Genomic DNA, 16,394 nt, shown 5'->3' with positions numbered 1-16,394 from the left:
TACTAATAAGTTTTATATTAGAATATAATTAAACACAGAGATGGTGATAAATGGTTGCCATGACAACCATAGACGCCACAAGGATACGGTGTAAACATGTCGTTCAGGTACATGGGGAGGCTTTTACAGCATTTACACAACTTAACGAGTAATTTTCATGATGGCATCCATCTCATATCATATTATATATAATAGCTAACGATGTCGCTTACCCATTGATGCGTATAACCTCTATTCCAGAACGTACAATGCAGTTTGGTCAGAGACTCAAGAGGAACTGGGCGGCCTTCTTGATAAAGATAATGAACTCCAAGGAACTTTTAATCAAGAGGTACGTATAGGGAATATATGTAAGTTGCTTTCAATAATGCTATTGAAGTAAGAAAACGAAAAACGTGCCAGAAATGGAAACAGGGGATTTTGTAACTTATACTTCATCCTCCATAATTAGTTCCTTCCAAGTCAGGCACGTTGGAATCAGCGACACTGCTAAGTAGATAAATTTTCTTTCTCTTTTGGACTTTGTTACTGATATCGGATTCTTCAAACTACCCACCCATAAGCATGTTTATGGAGTAAGCTTGATCCAGTTATCGATTTGCCCGTTATATCTTACAGTTTACCACGTGTGTGGTTTCACACACACATACACACACACACACACACACACACACACACATATATATATATATATATATATATATATATATATATATATATATATATATATATATATATATATATATATATATATATATATATTATTTTGGAGTTTAATTGGACGTTAAAAAAGCAAATCAGACAGTGGCTAGGTTAAGTAAAATTTGGAAATCAAATCCCCTGAAATTACATATAAAAAGCAGGCTATATATCAGTTTAGTGAGATATGTGTTGCAGTATAAACATGACAATGAAACAATATCCAACATATTTTGTAGATTTGGAAACAGTCCTCAGAGGAATATTGGGAGTTGAGTGGCAGGATAAGATTAGAAATGAAATTATACGAGAGATTATTCTAGTGCCATATGTGGATGAAATCATAGTTGGGGATAGAGATGGAGATGGTTTAATTGGGCATGCTCTTCGCACTCCCCAAGAGAGATGAATCCCCCAAATGTTGAACTTGGGTCTACAAGGCACTAAAATAGTTGAAAGACCCATACCTACATGGCTGAGGACTATGAAGCGTGAAGTGGGAGATGATGAATGGATAAGTATTGATTGTTAATTCAAAAGCTCAATATAGAGACGACTGGCGATATCTAACCGAGGCACTCTGCGTCAATAGGCGTAGGAGGATATATATATATATATATATATATATATATATATATATATATATATATATATATATATATATATATGTGTGTGTGTGTGTGTGTGCGTGTGTGGATGGTATGCATGCGTGTTAACTGGTTTAATAATTCATTGCATACAAAGGTTCTTTATAAGTTACATCTCATCAATACCGGGAACTAATTTTCATGTTCTCCTTTGCTCCGTCCTTACAGCAACTGGCAGATGTCATCCAACGCATGCGCAAGACATACGTGCGGTACCTGAGCATTGCCCGCAGACTAGACACTTGCTACGACCTCTTGCTCCATCCCCAGAAACGCCTCCTTCTGCGTCGCCTTCTGGATAATACACTCGGCAGGGTGTGCGAATTGAAAGTAAGTGAAATATATTATAAAAATTAGAATAGCGCCAACGTTATCACTGCGTGTCGTAAGAGGCGACTAAAAGGGACGGGATGTGGGGGCTAGGAACCCCCTCTCCTGTATCTACATCCTGTGAGACAGCAACAAAGAGATGGAGCTGGGGGGAGAGTGACTGCTCCCCGCAGTTTCTTTTGTTGATGTCGGCTACCCCCCAAAATTGGAGGAAGTGCCTTGGTATATGTATTATTATTATTATTATTATTATTATTATTATTATTATTATTATTATTATTATTATTTGCCAAGCTAGTAAATAACAAGAAGTAAACTATGGCAGAGTTATCTTGCTTGAGGGTACATCTGGTGCGCTATTCTATCTTATTTCTCTTCCACTTGTTTTTTTTTTTAAGTTTTTATGATTTATATATAAGAAATCTATTTTGATGTTGTTACTGTTTTTAAGATATTTTATTTACTTATTGTTCACTACAGCTCCTGTAGATTATATATTTCCTTGTTTCCTTTACTCACTGGGCTTTTTTCCCTGTGGAACCCTTGGGTTTTTAACATCCTGCTTTACCAACTAGGACTGTAGCTTAATTAATAATAATAATAATAATAATAATAATAATAATAATAATAATAATAATAATAATAATAATAATAATAATGTGTGAGAGGTAGTGAAGATGTATAAAATATATTGGTTTCAGTATTCATTTAAACTAAAGTGGTTTTTTATTACATTTTCTTTCTTAAGACGTATTAGTAGTGACAGCTACGGGAGTACCCCACTCCTCGCCATAAGATTGATAATACCAATTCCCTAATATCGCAAGAGGGTCTGCCCCTCTCTTTTATTCTTCTCCTGTACTTCTCTTTCTCCCTATTTCCTTAATCTTTCCCATCCCGAGTACCTGCCTTTGAGCTATAAACTGGATTGTATCCAGGGGTACTCCTCCTTTCCCCATATTCCCCACTTCCCTATTCTTATTATTATTATTATTATTATTATTGACTCATGCTTGTTTTCTCTCACAGTTTTGAATCTTTCAAAATTAGCCTATTTTTCTACACCATTTCTTGCTGAACATACAACACTTAGGATGTTAGACGTGTCTCTGATGATATCTAGTTTAAATCAATAGCTTTTCTGATTACCGATGACCAAATTTCTTTGTTTTATGCCGTAAACCCACACGCAAAATACATATAAATATATGTATGTTCTGTTCGACAGCACGAGATGGTAGCACAAGACCTCAGCGACATTCAGCACTGTGACAACATAATGAGCGAGTTGTCGCTAACACCTGATGATCTAGTGGTTCCTATCCCTGCCTATATCAGACGAGACAGGCTCAACATGATCACGCAGGTGAGGTAGTTATTCCGAATTTTAGAGAATACTATCTCATATACAGTATATTCACTAAATCGGTGATATATTCAAATATATTTAGCTTCTGGCTGTCAGTGTCGAATATAAATCAAGGTGTCAAATGATATTAAAGCATGGTATGCACATGATTTTGATCTAAAATATTCAACTAAATGTCATAAGTCATTAACAACTTTTGCTGTACACACTCATATATACTGTATGTATAAATGGATAGATAGATAGACATTTACTTATAAATGCATATAAATTGAGCAGCAGCACTGTTTTAAATTACGTTTTTTCCTTCAAAACTCTAGGCCTGAAGTCAAGAAAAGATGAAAGAATAGAAAGTATATATATATATATATATATATATATATATATATATATATATATATATATATATATATATATATATGTATATATATATATATATATATATATATATATATATATATATATATATACAGATATATATATATTTATACTGTATATATATATATATATATATATATATATATATATATATATATATATATATATATATATACTATATATATATACTGTATCTATATATTATATATATATATATATATATATATATATATATATATATATACTATATATATATACTGTATCTATATATTATATATATATATATATATATATATATATATATATACTATATATATATACTGTATCTATATATTATATATATATATATATATATATATATATATATATATATATATATATATATACTATATATATATATATATATATATATATATATACTATATATATATACTGTATCTATATATTATATATATATATATATATATATATATATATATATATATATATATATATATATATATACTATATATATATATATATATATATATATATATATATATATATATATATATACTATATATATATACTGTATCTATATATTATATATATATATATATATATATATATATATATATATATATATATATATATATATATATATATATATATATATACTATATATATATACTGTATCTATATATTATATATATATATATATATATATATATATATATATATATATATACTATATATATATATATATATATATATATATATATATATATATATACTGTATATATATATATATATATATATATATATATATATATATATATATATATATATATATATATATATATACTGTGTGTGAGGTATGTCACATATCTTAATATGATGATGCACAAGATTAATCCAGATCCAATTCATTCTACCAGATGGAAATTTTCGTTACTGCTATTATTATTTTTAAATAAATCTTGCCATGTAAGCGGTCCGACCTACTGAGTAGTCCATTATACAGAGCACTGATTTAGAATTTGTTTGGGTCATTTGAACAATTTCTTAGCTTAATTGAAACTGCATTTATATTGGCACTCAAGTACGCTAAACCTGATTGACCGACAGCACAATAACCTCATCGACGACTGCCTGCGTCGAGCTGGCTTAGAGGCCACTTCAGAAGACGAACTGTCACCCTTGTCCATCCTGGAGGCGATTCTTCTTGTCCAGAAACACGAGAGGGCAAAGCAAGGACGAGCTAAGGCTGACCACCGACGGGATCTTCTAGCTAGACAGGTGAATCTATTTTTTCATTTCGTAATTTTTAGTCTATTGAGATTTAGTTGATTAACAATTATTGTCAATTTACAATTATTAATTGATGTTGATTAAATGGTGGGTTGCGAGGATCGACGTTATTTTGTCAAGAAATACGCTTCATATAATTTTATTTTGAAGATTGTATTCACTGACGGGAAATTTCTCTGCTTCCATTGCGTGTGTATATTTGCACATACGCAGGGAGTTATAAAAATAATTAAAATTACAATTTAATAACGTATTAAATTTAACAAGCGACACTGATTACTTGCATAACATCCTTTTAACTTTAGCTTCTACGTAACTTGAAAACATTGTGCTACGAAAACAACGACTTGGTCCACCTCTGCTAAGTTAAAAATTTTTCTTCTTCAGGAGAGAGACAGAGGGCGTGGGCGTCAGCAGGTGTCCCTAGAAGTGGCTGTGGTACGCCTACAGGCATTTACGAGGGGAATGCTCGCCAGGAAAAATGTCCGGCAGATGCGGTATGACGAAGAGATATTTCTCGGACTGGTAAGTTTCAACTTCTTCTTCTTCTTTGTCTGCATCCCCTCCCGCTTTTATGTGGGGTCGATGTTTCTGGCCAGCGTTCTCCATCTACCTCTGTCCCACACTTCATCACCGGTTAATCGCTTTGATCGAAGGTCATCCTTGATACAGTCCACCCTCTTTCGCTTTGGTCTCCCTCTCCTTCTCGTTCTCTGTACCTCCTTATCCATCACTCTCCTCCCAATATACTGTTCATCTCTTCTCATGACATGACCAAACCACCTCAGTCTACTTTCTTGGATCTTACCTGATAGTTCTTTAACTCCTGTGGTACCCCCAATTACCTCATTCCGTATCTTATCTCTTCTTGTCACCCCACACATCCATCTCAACATTCTCATCTCCGCCACACCCAGCTTCTTTTCTGTCTTCTTTATTGCCCACGTCTCCGCTCCATACATCATTGCCGGTCTCACAACTGTCCTGTTTACTTTACCTTTCAATTTAACCCTTATTTTCCTGTCGCATAATACTCCAAACACTTTTTTTTCCAATTCTTCCATCCTGCTTGTATTCTGTGGTTTATTTCTGCCCCCAGATCACCATCCTCTGCAAGTGTTGATCCTAATTACTTGAAATTTTCAACTCTCTTTCAATCTTTCTCCTTGTAGGACTGGTAAGTTTCAACATACTTGTTTGATGATTGTGTTCTGGTTCATTGTATATTTTATTATTTGTTATATTAATCATACTGTTCATAGATTGATTGAAATGTCTGTTTTTCCTAATCAGATCTCAAAGCGACATTTCTTCATCATTTAACAAAGACTTGTGAGTTTATCAGATTCAATCCCTTTTCATTTTTTCTATCTTTAAGATAATTAAATTGAGAATTATCTCTTAGAACTTATGGGTTCACTTCGCCTATCTTAGAGGAGTAGCCTATTATCATAACCACTTTTAGAATAATTACTAAAACTTTCTGTCACGCTTATCCAATCCGTAACAGGGTGCATTCATCACTCGACCTCCATTTTGTAATGACTTGATCAGAAGAATTTTCTTGGTCAGCAATTTACTCGTTACCTACACTTGTTATCATCATGATTCTTTTAATAATTTGTCTTTCTAGAGGTAGATCTAATGTCTTCTTGGGGGAAATTGAGTTGTTACTTTTTAACATTTTTTTTCTTGTTTCCTCATTAATATACTGGCTTGCCCGACACACCGACCTTAGCATAAAACAATCTCTCTCTCTCTCTCTCTCTCTCTCTCTCTCTCTCTCTCTCTCTCTCTCTCTCTCTCTCTCTCTCTCTCTCTCTCTCTCTCTATACACACACACACACACACACACACACACACACACATATATATATATATATATATATATATATATATATATATATATATATATATATATATATATATATATATACATATATATATACACACACATATCAATTATGAAGATTTGGGTTTCATGGCAATGAAAGGTTTTCACGCAATAATAATCATCGCTATCTGCAACATGCACTTATACATAAAGATCAGATTGCCCAATAATAAATACTATTTTCGTAAATGTCACGTGAGAACTTATTTCCCATTATCTTATTCCTTTCAGCGTCCTGATCCAGCTCTAGACCGCAGTTGGGATGGGAAGCTCCAGAAAGTGAAGGAATCGAGGTATGAATTGCAAGAAATGAGACAAAGAGACTTTGAACTCACCACTAAGAGAATTCAAACGAAGATCATCTATGAAGATGGCACTCAGCTCCTTACTACGATGGAGGACAAAATACGTGCTTGGATGTTTGAGAAGAAGTAAGGATAATGTCATACTGTATGTAGATTAAATCTATCTGTTTTCTGTTTAGCTATTTTTCATGCTAAATTGATTACAAGGAGAATAATACATTGAAGTAGATTTTACATAATCTACGTTTTGAAATAGCTTAACCGTAACAATAAACAAAGCAAGGCAGTTATTATTATTATTATTATTATTATTATTATTATTATTATTATTATTATTATTATTATTATTATTATTATTATTATTATTATTGTTGTTGTTGTTGTTATTATCATCATCATTAAGTTACAAGCCTAGTTGGATAAGCAGAATGGTATAAGCCCAGGAGCTCCAACAGGGAAAATAGCCCAGTGAGGAAAAGAAACAAGGAAAAATAAAATATTTTAAGAACAGTAACACTAGAATAAAAATCTTCTATATAAACTATCAAATCTTAACAAAATAAGAGGAAGAGAAATAAGATGGAATAGTGTGCCTGAGTGTACCCTCAAACAAGAGAACTCTAACCCATGACAATGGAAGACCATGGTACAAAGGCTATGGCGCTACCCAAGACTAGAGAAAAATGGTTTGACTTTGGAGTGTCCTTCTCCTAGAAGAGCTGCTTACCATAGCTAAAAGAGTCCCTTCTACCCTTACTAAGAGGAAAATGGTCACTGAACAATTACTGTACAGTTGGGAAGGGAATGTTTATTTTTTAAACAACACATTTCAACTATATTTTTATTTGCAATGTTATACATACATACATATACCAAGGCACTTGCCCCAATTTTGGGGGGTAGCCGACATCAACAAATGAAACAAAACAAAAAAAGGGGACCTCTACTCTACGTTCCTCCAGCCTAACCAGGGACTCAACCGAGTTCAGCTGGTACTGGTAGGGTGCCACAGCCCACCCTCCCACCTTATCCACCACAGATGAAGCTTCATAATGCTGAATCCCCTACTGCTGCTACCTCCGCGGTCATCTAAGGCATCGGAGGCAGCAACAGGGCCTACCGGAACTGCGTCACAATCGCTCGCCATTCATTCCAATGCAATTTTATATATATTAAAAATACCTGTATATGTAAGTTCTATTATAATCTTTATTTATTTAAGGCACGAAACTGGTAAATTTCCTGATCTACCGGAAGAGGATGAAGGTGGCTCTTCGAGCATCGTAGGAATGGCTCGGCCAGATGATGATTCAGGAAGCGAGAAATCAGACAAAAAGGTTTGTGTCTTTTAATATCACCAAACTACATTTCAGTCTTTAACAATAGGATATATTTGCCATTGAAATTGAATTTCTATGAAACTGATTATTAGGAATTACTTGTCATTAAAATAATATTTGCATTTCTATGAAATTGTTTATAGGGAAAAGTTGAACAAATTAGTTGCTTAGTTTTTTTTTTTTTTTTTTTGGTAATAGAAGTTAATTACAAAAGTAATTGCTATTATGGAATGACAGTGTTATTCAAATTTCTCTTATGTAATACTCTTCTGAGTGAAGGAACGTCTATTTGTATTTGATATCACCATTACCGTCACTGCTTTTTCAGTTTAGTGGGCTACATGTCATTTTAACTGAAAAATAGTATAACAGTCTATGTAGTTTAAATCAAACATGACAACAATTTTCTATAATTACTTTTGATGGTATAATCTAGAGCAGTAAGTGCATTTTTTTCAATGTTAATATGTTTGTTTTCATGGTGTCAAATCCTAACAATATTTCTAGATAAAATTCAGTAGACGTGAAAACAAATCTATCTTTGTTGATGTTAGATGTTTTACGTGTAGTGTCTCAGTGTATTGCATATTGTCCTCGTTCAACGTATAGTAATATATGTGTAAAGAGTACTGTGCGTTTTTATCTTTAGATGCATGATGAGTAATTTGACAAAATCAGATCTTGTTGAATATACCATATTTTCTTTATATTTGATAAGATGCATCATCAGTTAGGCTATATATCTTAGTTTCCGATGCAGTATTGAATACAAATATTATTCTTAAAACCCGTGCAATTGCATGGCCAAAAAGCAATGCAACTCTCTTTTAACCAATTTGTTTCTCCAAACACGCTTGGAAACCTTATGACATAGGATTAAGAACTTAACGAATCTATCTTTTAGTGATCCTTCTACCCTTTATTCCCCTTATAATAGGATGACGGAGATACATCATTAGATGAAGTAAGACACTTGTACATGTTGTGGAGCTAAATAATCGACCGAGGCAACTGAAACAGCCTTAGGCCTTTGCCAAGCAGCCATTAAAAAGAAATATGACAGTGACGATTGCATGTATTTTTGTATAGATGCGTGGGCGTTCGTTGTTACTGATTTTGTAAGCACAATCAGATAACCTAATTGCTCTTGCTGTATGTGTTTTTATTCTGTGTGTATTTATTTATATATTTTTTTTGTTTTTTGCTGCTTTTAAACTTTGGCCACGAATATAAGGGAGTTTGAGAATTGATGCACATAAAACTAGACCGGATGGAGTATCAGACAACAGAAATCGTTGATCACTTATCACCCAACTCTTCGATTCTTCTTAAACGACTGTATAGGAAGAGGGACATTTCAATAGTTAAAGAATAGACAGAAACAGACTTTAATGAGGCACTCATGCAAACAGAAAAAACAATCCGTGACTTGTCTTTTTTTAATTAGTGGCCGCGAAACGCCTAGTATTTTTTCTTATAGTTATGTTTTGTTTTTGAGTATTTCCTTTAGAGAGATCTTTGTAAAAAGGATGTAATAATCCAATAAATCTTGCTATGGTTTTTATTAACTTTATGATGTAGGTTATTCTTTGGTTAAAATGCACGTGATTTTCCCTCGCAATAGTTCGATGTAGGTTACATTTATAATTTCATTGGCCTTGGAAACTTTTTAACTAATATACAGACACCCACCCACACACTATATATCTACAGTATATATATATATATATATATATATATATATATATATATATATATATATATATATATATATATATATATATACACAGTGTATGTATATATATATACATATATATATATATATATATATATATATATATATATATATATACATATATATATATATATATATATATATATATATACATACATATATATATACATATATATATATATATATATATATATATGTATATATATGTATATATATATATATATATATATATATATATATATACAGTATATATATATATATATATATATATATATATATATATATATATATATATATACATATATCTATACATATATATATCATATGTATACATATATATATATCATATGTATACATATATATGTTTATATATGTATATGCATATATATATATATATATATATATATATATATATATATATATATATATATATATATACACCTATATATATACACACACTTATATATATATATATATATATATATATATATATATATATATATACATATATATATATATATATATATATATATATATATACATATATATATATATATATATATATATATATATATATATATATATATATATATATATATATATATATATGATTTTATGTGTTCAGTGCATTTGCATAGACAAATGATAATAAGTTAGGTCAGCAGATTATTCTATTTGCTTTTCTACTTTGCTTGATTTGCAATATCTTAAGCTTTTATATGATAACATACATTTCGAGGACTGTTACGTATCTTTAGGCATTACTGCTAATATAAGTCTTATTCTGCCATTTATGTGATTACTTTATAGTCAAAACCAAAAGGAAATTAAGGTAAGGCAAAGAGTAGCTTATTGAAAGTGTGAACGCTACTTTTAGGAAAGTAAAATTTTATTAAATTTACGATATTTGTGCAAGTATTTTGGGATTTTTTTTTTTTTTTTTTTTTTTTTTTTTTTTTTTTTTTTTTTTTTTTTTTTTTTGAGGTATCGGGAAGTGCTGTCATAAATATGAGAAGTTCGTCGTAATAATTCATTTAAACTGTTGATAATTCTTATACCAAATTAGTGAACTTTAAACAAAATCTAATTTCATTAAAAAAAAAAAATCTAAACTGAATCATCATTTAGAATCTTTAAATTTTGATTAACCCCATTTAAGGTTTTTCAATAAGGCAACTTATATTGTGCTTGTAATGCTAACTACACGTAAATATAATTATTAAGCTAATCCTTTAATTTTGCCATAAGAACTCCCATCGTTACTTTTTTTTTATTTTTTTTTTTCCTTTTGATGCCTCTTTTAGAAGATACATATAATAGATTTTTTTTATAAAACGTATCTAATATATCTTTTTACTTCATGTCTTTTACAAAAAATATAGTTTAATCTTCCTCTTTGTATTTTATGTCCTCTGCGAATCTGTAGACCGAAAAGGAGAGAGCGCGAGAGAAGGATAAACAGAAGAAGAAGAAAGAAGAAGAAGAGAGATCCGTTGTCATCAAGCCGTCCGTCTTCACCGCTGACATTCGAACCTCCTGTGAAAAATACACGGGTGAGTTTGCCGCCATTTTTGTCCGCCCTCTACTTTTGATAGACGGGGCTAGCACTTAGGTTCCTAGGTTTTCTAGACTTGTATTCTACAGTAGGGTGTATTTCCAATTGATTTTCTTAACGTTAATTGATTCGTTTACATAATGCAACGTTATTAATATGATGTACTTTCCTCATGGTAAGGATATAAGACTCTTTAGCTATGGTAAGCAGCTCTTCTACGGGGCTAGCACATAGGTTCATAGGTTTTCTAGGCTTGTATTCTGTAAAAAGGTTTATTTCCATTTGATTTTCTTAACATTGATTGATTCGTTTATATAATGCAACGTTATTAATATGATGTACTTTCCTCATGGTAAGGATATAAGACTCTAGCTATGGTAAGCAGCTCTTCTACGGGGCTAGCACATAGGTTCATAGGTTTTCTAGGCTTGTATTCTGTAAAAGGGTTTATTTCCATTTGATTTTCTTAACATCAATTGATTCGTTTACATAATGCAACGTTATTAATATGATGTACTTTCCTCTTGGTAAGGATATAAGAGACTCTTTAGCTATGGTAAGCAGCTCTTCTAAGAGGACACTCCAAAATCAAACCATTGTTTTCTAGTCTAGTAGGGTTTATTTCCAATTGATTTTCTTAACATTAATTGATTCGTTTATGTAATGCAACGTTATTAATATGATGTACTTTCCTCATGGTAAGGATATAAGAGACTCTTTAGCTATGGTAAGCAGCTCTTCTAGAAGTACACTCCAAAATCAAACCATTGTGGGAGAGAGTCTTGGGTAGTGCCATGGCCTCTGTACCATGGTCTTCCACTGCCTAGGGATAGAGTTCTCTTGCTTGACGGACCACTTGGGCACACTATTCTATCTTATTTCCCTTCCGCTTGTCTTTTTTAAGTTTTCATAGTTTATGTATGAAAGAATAGTTCCAATATAGTTACTGTTCTCAAAATAATCTATTATAATTGTTAATTACTTTTTTTTTAGTTTAATTGTTTCCTTATTTCCCTTCCTCACTGGGCTATTTTTCCCTATTGGAGCCCTTGGGGTTATAGCATCCTGCTTTTCCAACTAGGGATTGTAGCTTAGCTTGTAATAATAATAATAATAATAATAATAATAATAATAATAATAATTTTGTCAGCGTCATTGAAAAGCCTCCGAGAGAGAGAGAGAGAGAGAGAGAGAGAGAGAGAGAGAGAGAGAGAGAGAGAGAGAGAGAGAGAGAGAGAGAGAGAGAGAGAGAGGGGGGGGGGCACCTTTTCCACAGTAAAACACTGAATATTGTCATCGATTACGACGGACTGTCTTAAGTAAGTTAGAAAGTAAGTAAATAAGTAAGTCTTTCGATATTGTAACATTTCTTCCATCGCCAGACGTCTGGTCTGTGAGGGACATCGAAAGGAACCCCAAGGAGCGACCCGAGGAGGACATGATCGAGGTCGAGCAGAGAGCGAAGGTGGAGGTCGAGATAAGGAGGCAAGTCGATTACCTCATGAGACAAGAACTACAAAAGCTCAAGGAGGTAAGTGATGTAGATGATGTTTATAATCTATAGACCTTTGCGATGGAAATGGATTAGTTTGCCGCTATATATAAGTACATCATCATCATCATCTCCTCTTACGCATATTGACGCCAAGAGCCTCAGTTAGATTTCGCCAGTCGTTTCTCTATCTTGAGCTTTTAAATCAATATTTCTTCATTTGTCATCTCCTACTTCACGCTTCATAGTCCTCTGCCATGTAGGTCTAAGTCTTCCAACTCTTTTAGTGCCTTGTGGAGCCCAGTTGAAAGTCTGGTGAACTAATCTCTCTTGGGGAGTGCGAAGAACATGCCCAAACCATCTCCATCTGGCCCTCATCATGAACTCATCCACATATGGCACCCGAGTAATCGCTCTTATAGTTTCATTTTTAATCCTACCCTGCCACTTAACTCCCAACAATTTCAGGCGATTTGTTTTCCAAATTTTATTTAACCTAGCCATTGTCTTATTTGCTCTTTTCAATCTTTCACTAAACTCAAATTCTAAAGATCCTGTATTAGAGATCATATTTCCTAAGTACTTAAATGATTCTACCTCATTAATCCTTTCTCCTGCCAATGATATTTCATCTTCCATTGCACATTCCGTTCTCATCATCTCTGTCTTTCTTCTATGTATCTTGAGCCCAACCTCCTATGATATTTCATGCATTCTTGTAAGCAACCATTGCAAATTCTGTGGTGTTCTGCTAATAAGGGCAGCATCATCAGCATACTCTAGGTCAGCTAACTTCCTATTACCAATCCATTCCAATCCTTCTCCACCATCTCCAACTGTTCTACGCCTTACAAAATCCATGAAGAGGATAAACAACATAGGTGACACACATTCCCTCGGAGTACTCCACTGTTCACTGGAAATTCATTTGATAGGACTCCGCTAACATTAACTTTGCACTAACTATATTCATGAACAGGCTTAATAAAATTTACATATTTAAGAGGAACTCCATAATAACGCAGGACTCTCCACAAAATGGACCGTGTATGTATTTGTAAATGCAGTATGTATGAAATATGCATCATTTGATATTAAGGTTTTACGTAAAATAAAATGACGTATTTTGAGCAGTTAGACAAATTGCCAATGAGGAAATTATCTTATGAAATGTGCTAAGTAGAAACTGCCCAGCGGATAATTGAATTTCAATGTTTTTCAATGAAGGGGATACATAATAATCAATATGCTATTGTTCGCCCGATTAAGAAAGAAACCTTGCCTTGTGCAAGACACGGGCTCTTGCATGGCAGTCCGTAAAATACACTATGATAGTATGTCGAGGTTAGTCCATTTAAATCGGCATTGGATTAATAATGATGACGAATACACAAGTTTTGAATGTTATTACTCTTATTATTTGCTCTACGCTTAATATTGTAAATTCACCGAGGATAAAAATCCGATTATCGTACTAACCAAATTCATGATGAAATGGCAACTCACAGGACGTTGATGGCGAGAAAAGGGGAGCCAAGAAGAAGAAGAGGATGAAAAAGGGCGGGAAAAAGGGGAAGAAGAGGAAGGAGAAAGACTTGACGCCTGACAGAACCACCGAGTCACTATTTGAGGAAATGGTGCTGAATGGTAAGTTATTATATTATTGGCACTAGTCTTTAGGCATATCTACATTCACTTAAGAAAATAATTATTATATTTGTGAATGATAGATGAATGACTTGGGAAATAGAATTGAAGATAAATTATTTCAGAAATCTATTGACTAATCTTAATTATTATTATTATTATTATTATCATTATTATTATTATTATCATTATTATTATTATTATTACTTCCAAGCTACAACCTTTGTTGGAAAAGCAGGATGTTGTAAGCCCAAGGGCTCCAACAGGAAAAATAGCCAAGGGAGAAAAGGAAACATGGAAATGAATAAACTACAAGAGTAGTTAACAATGAGAATAAAATATTTTCTAAGAACAGTAACAATTTCAAAAGGGCTATTTTCGCTGGGCTTCTTGGGGCATTACCATGGCCAAATTTATAGCCAAAATATTTCGATTTCACTTAAAAAATCCAGTTTCTTAAGCACAGAATAGACTGTGATTAAGAGTAGTAAACTCGAAGAGTATGAATTTACTCCAATTTGTGTCTGTCTACATGAGATTATAAAAATATTCTATTAGCAGGAGAATTACCTTATTAACGCACACAGAAATCTATGACTAACGCTTAGTTCGTGCTTAGGAACACATGCACATAACAAAATTTGTACCATGGTCTTCCACTATCATGGGTTAGAGTTCTCTTGCTTGAGGGTACACTCGGGCACACTATTCTATATAATTTCTCTTCCTCTTGTTTTGTTAAAGTTTATGTAGTTTATAAAGGAGCTGTTTATTTTAATGATGTTACTCTTCTTGAGATATTTTATTTTTCCTATTTTCCCTTCCTCACTGGGCTATTTTCCCTGTTGGAGCCCCAGGGCTTATAGCACCCTGCTTTTCCAACTAGGGTTGTAGCTTAGCAACTAATAATAATAATAATAATAATAATCATTCACCCAATTTCTTTTGGCAGGTATAATAAAGAAGGTCCCGGATATTCGATTAAAAGACTTACACGGCGACATCAACCTCATAGGCTCAGAAATTGTGGCTAAAACAAACTACGCTCAACCGGCATTCGGGGACATTAAAAATATCCTGACGGAGTATGTGGTCCTTCCCATGGGTACGATCTCAGAGCAATTTTCCATTTCCTGCTTTTCCCAAAACCAGTTTTTACTTACATTCCTAAGTTTTGGTATGGACTGGAATAAATAATTTAAATTCCGAATGTGGGTTACCGTAATGGCATTATAGTAGAGTAGATTTCCCATCTTATGTGGAGAGTTCATTTTATATTGGTATTCATGATAAGACAGGAGGCACAAGCTTATGAAACAAACAAATCACGGGGAAAATATGTCTTTATTAACTTTATTAATGTATACATTTGTCTTCTGCAAGTTCAACCATTGCATATGGTGAATGTAAGCCTCACATTTCCCATATATCTTACCTCCAAGTATGCATGCTATTCTTTTGTCAGAAATTTAGCTTGATTTCTCAACTAGTAATGATGCTTTATATCAAGATTTTACCGCTGATCAATATTTTCCCCTAAATTACGGAACAGGAATTGACCTGGTCCACGAGAAAGCCCAATTAGTGAAGAGTGTCTTGCTCTGTGGCCCGAGGGGTTGTGGCAAGACCACGCTTGTGCAAGCACTTGCTTACGAGTCTGGCGCCATTCTCATGGACCTCACTGCTACCAACATTGTCGGGAGATACCCTGGG

At 32.8% G+C, this 16,394-nt stretch overlaps 1 protein-coding gene across 1 annotated transcript in view; it reads left to right on the top strand.

Annotated features, from left to right (window-relative positions):
* The first annotated feature begins 231 nt into the window (after nt 1-231).
* LOC137632325 (IQ and AAA domain-containing protein 1-like) overlaps nt 232-16,394 on the top strand; it is a 20,895-nt gene continuing 4,732 nt past the window's right edge. Inside the window, exons 1-12 of the mRNA XM_068364249.1 lie at nt 232-331; nt 1,515-1,676; nt 2,905-3,042; nt 4,531-4,701; nt 5,101-5,238; nt 6,839-7,038; nt 8,135-8,249; nt 11,414-11,540; nt 12,925-13,073; nt 14,543-14,681; nt 15,634-15,786; nt 16,234-16,394. The exon at nt 16,234-16,394 is cut by the window's right edge and continues 39 nt beyond it. Of these exons, the coding sequence (XP_068220350.1) occupies nt 1,539-1,676; nt 2,905-3,042; nt 4,531-4,701; nt 5,101-5,238; nt 6,839-7,038; nt 8,135-8,249; nt 11,414-11,540; nt 12,925-13,073; nt 14,543-14,681; nt 15,634-15,786; nt 16,234-16,394 (1,629 nt within the window). The 5' untranslated portion in view covers nt 232-331; nt 1,515-1,538. The remainder of the gene's footprint in view (nt 332-1,514; nt 1,677-2,904; nt 3,043-4,530; nt 4,702-5,100; nt 5,239-6,838; nt 7,039-8,134; nt 8,250-11,413; nt 11,541-12,924; nt 13,074-14,542; nt 14,682-15,633; nt 15,787-16,233) is intronic.

This window comes from Palaemon carinicauda, chromosome 41 (genome assembly GCF_036898095.1).
Source record: "Palaemon carinicauda isolate YSFRI2023 chromosome 41, ASM3689809v2, whole genome shotgun sequence".
NCBI lineage: Eukaryota > Metazoa > Arthropoda > Malacostraca > Decapoda > Palaemonidae > Palaemon > Palaemon carinicauda.
This window is presented reverse-complemented; position numbering and strand designations above follow the sequence as displayed.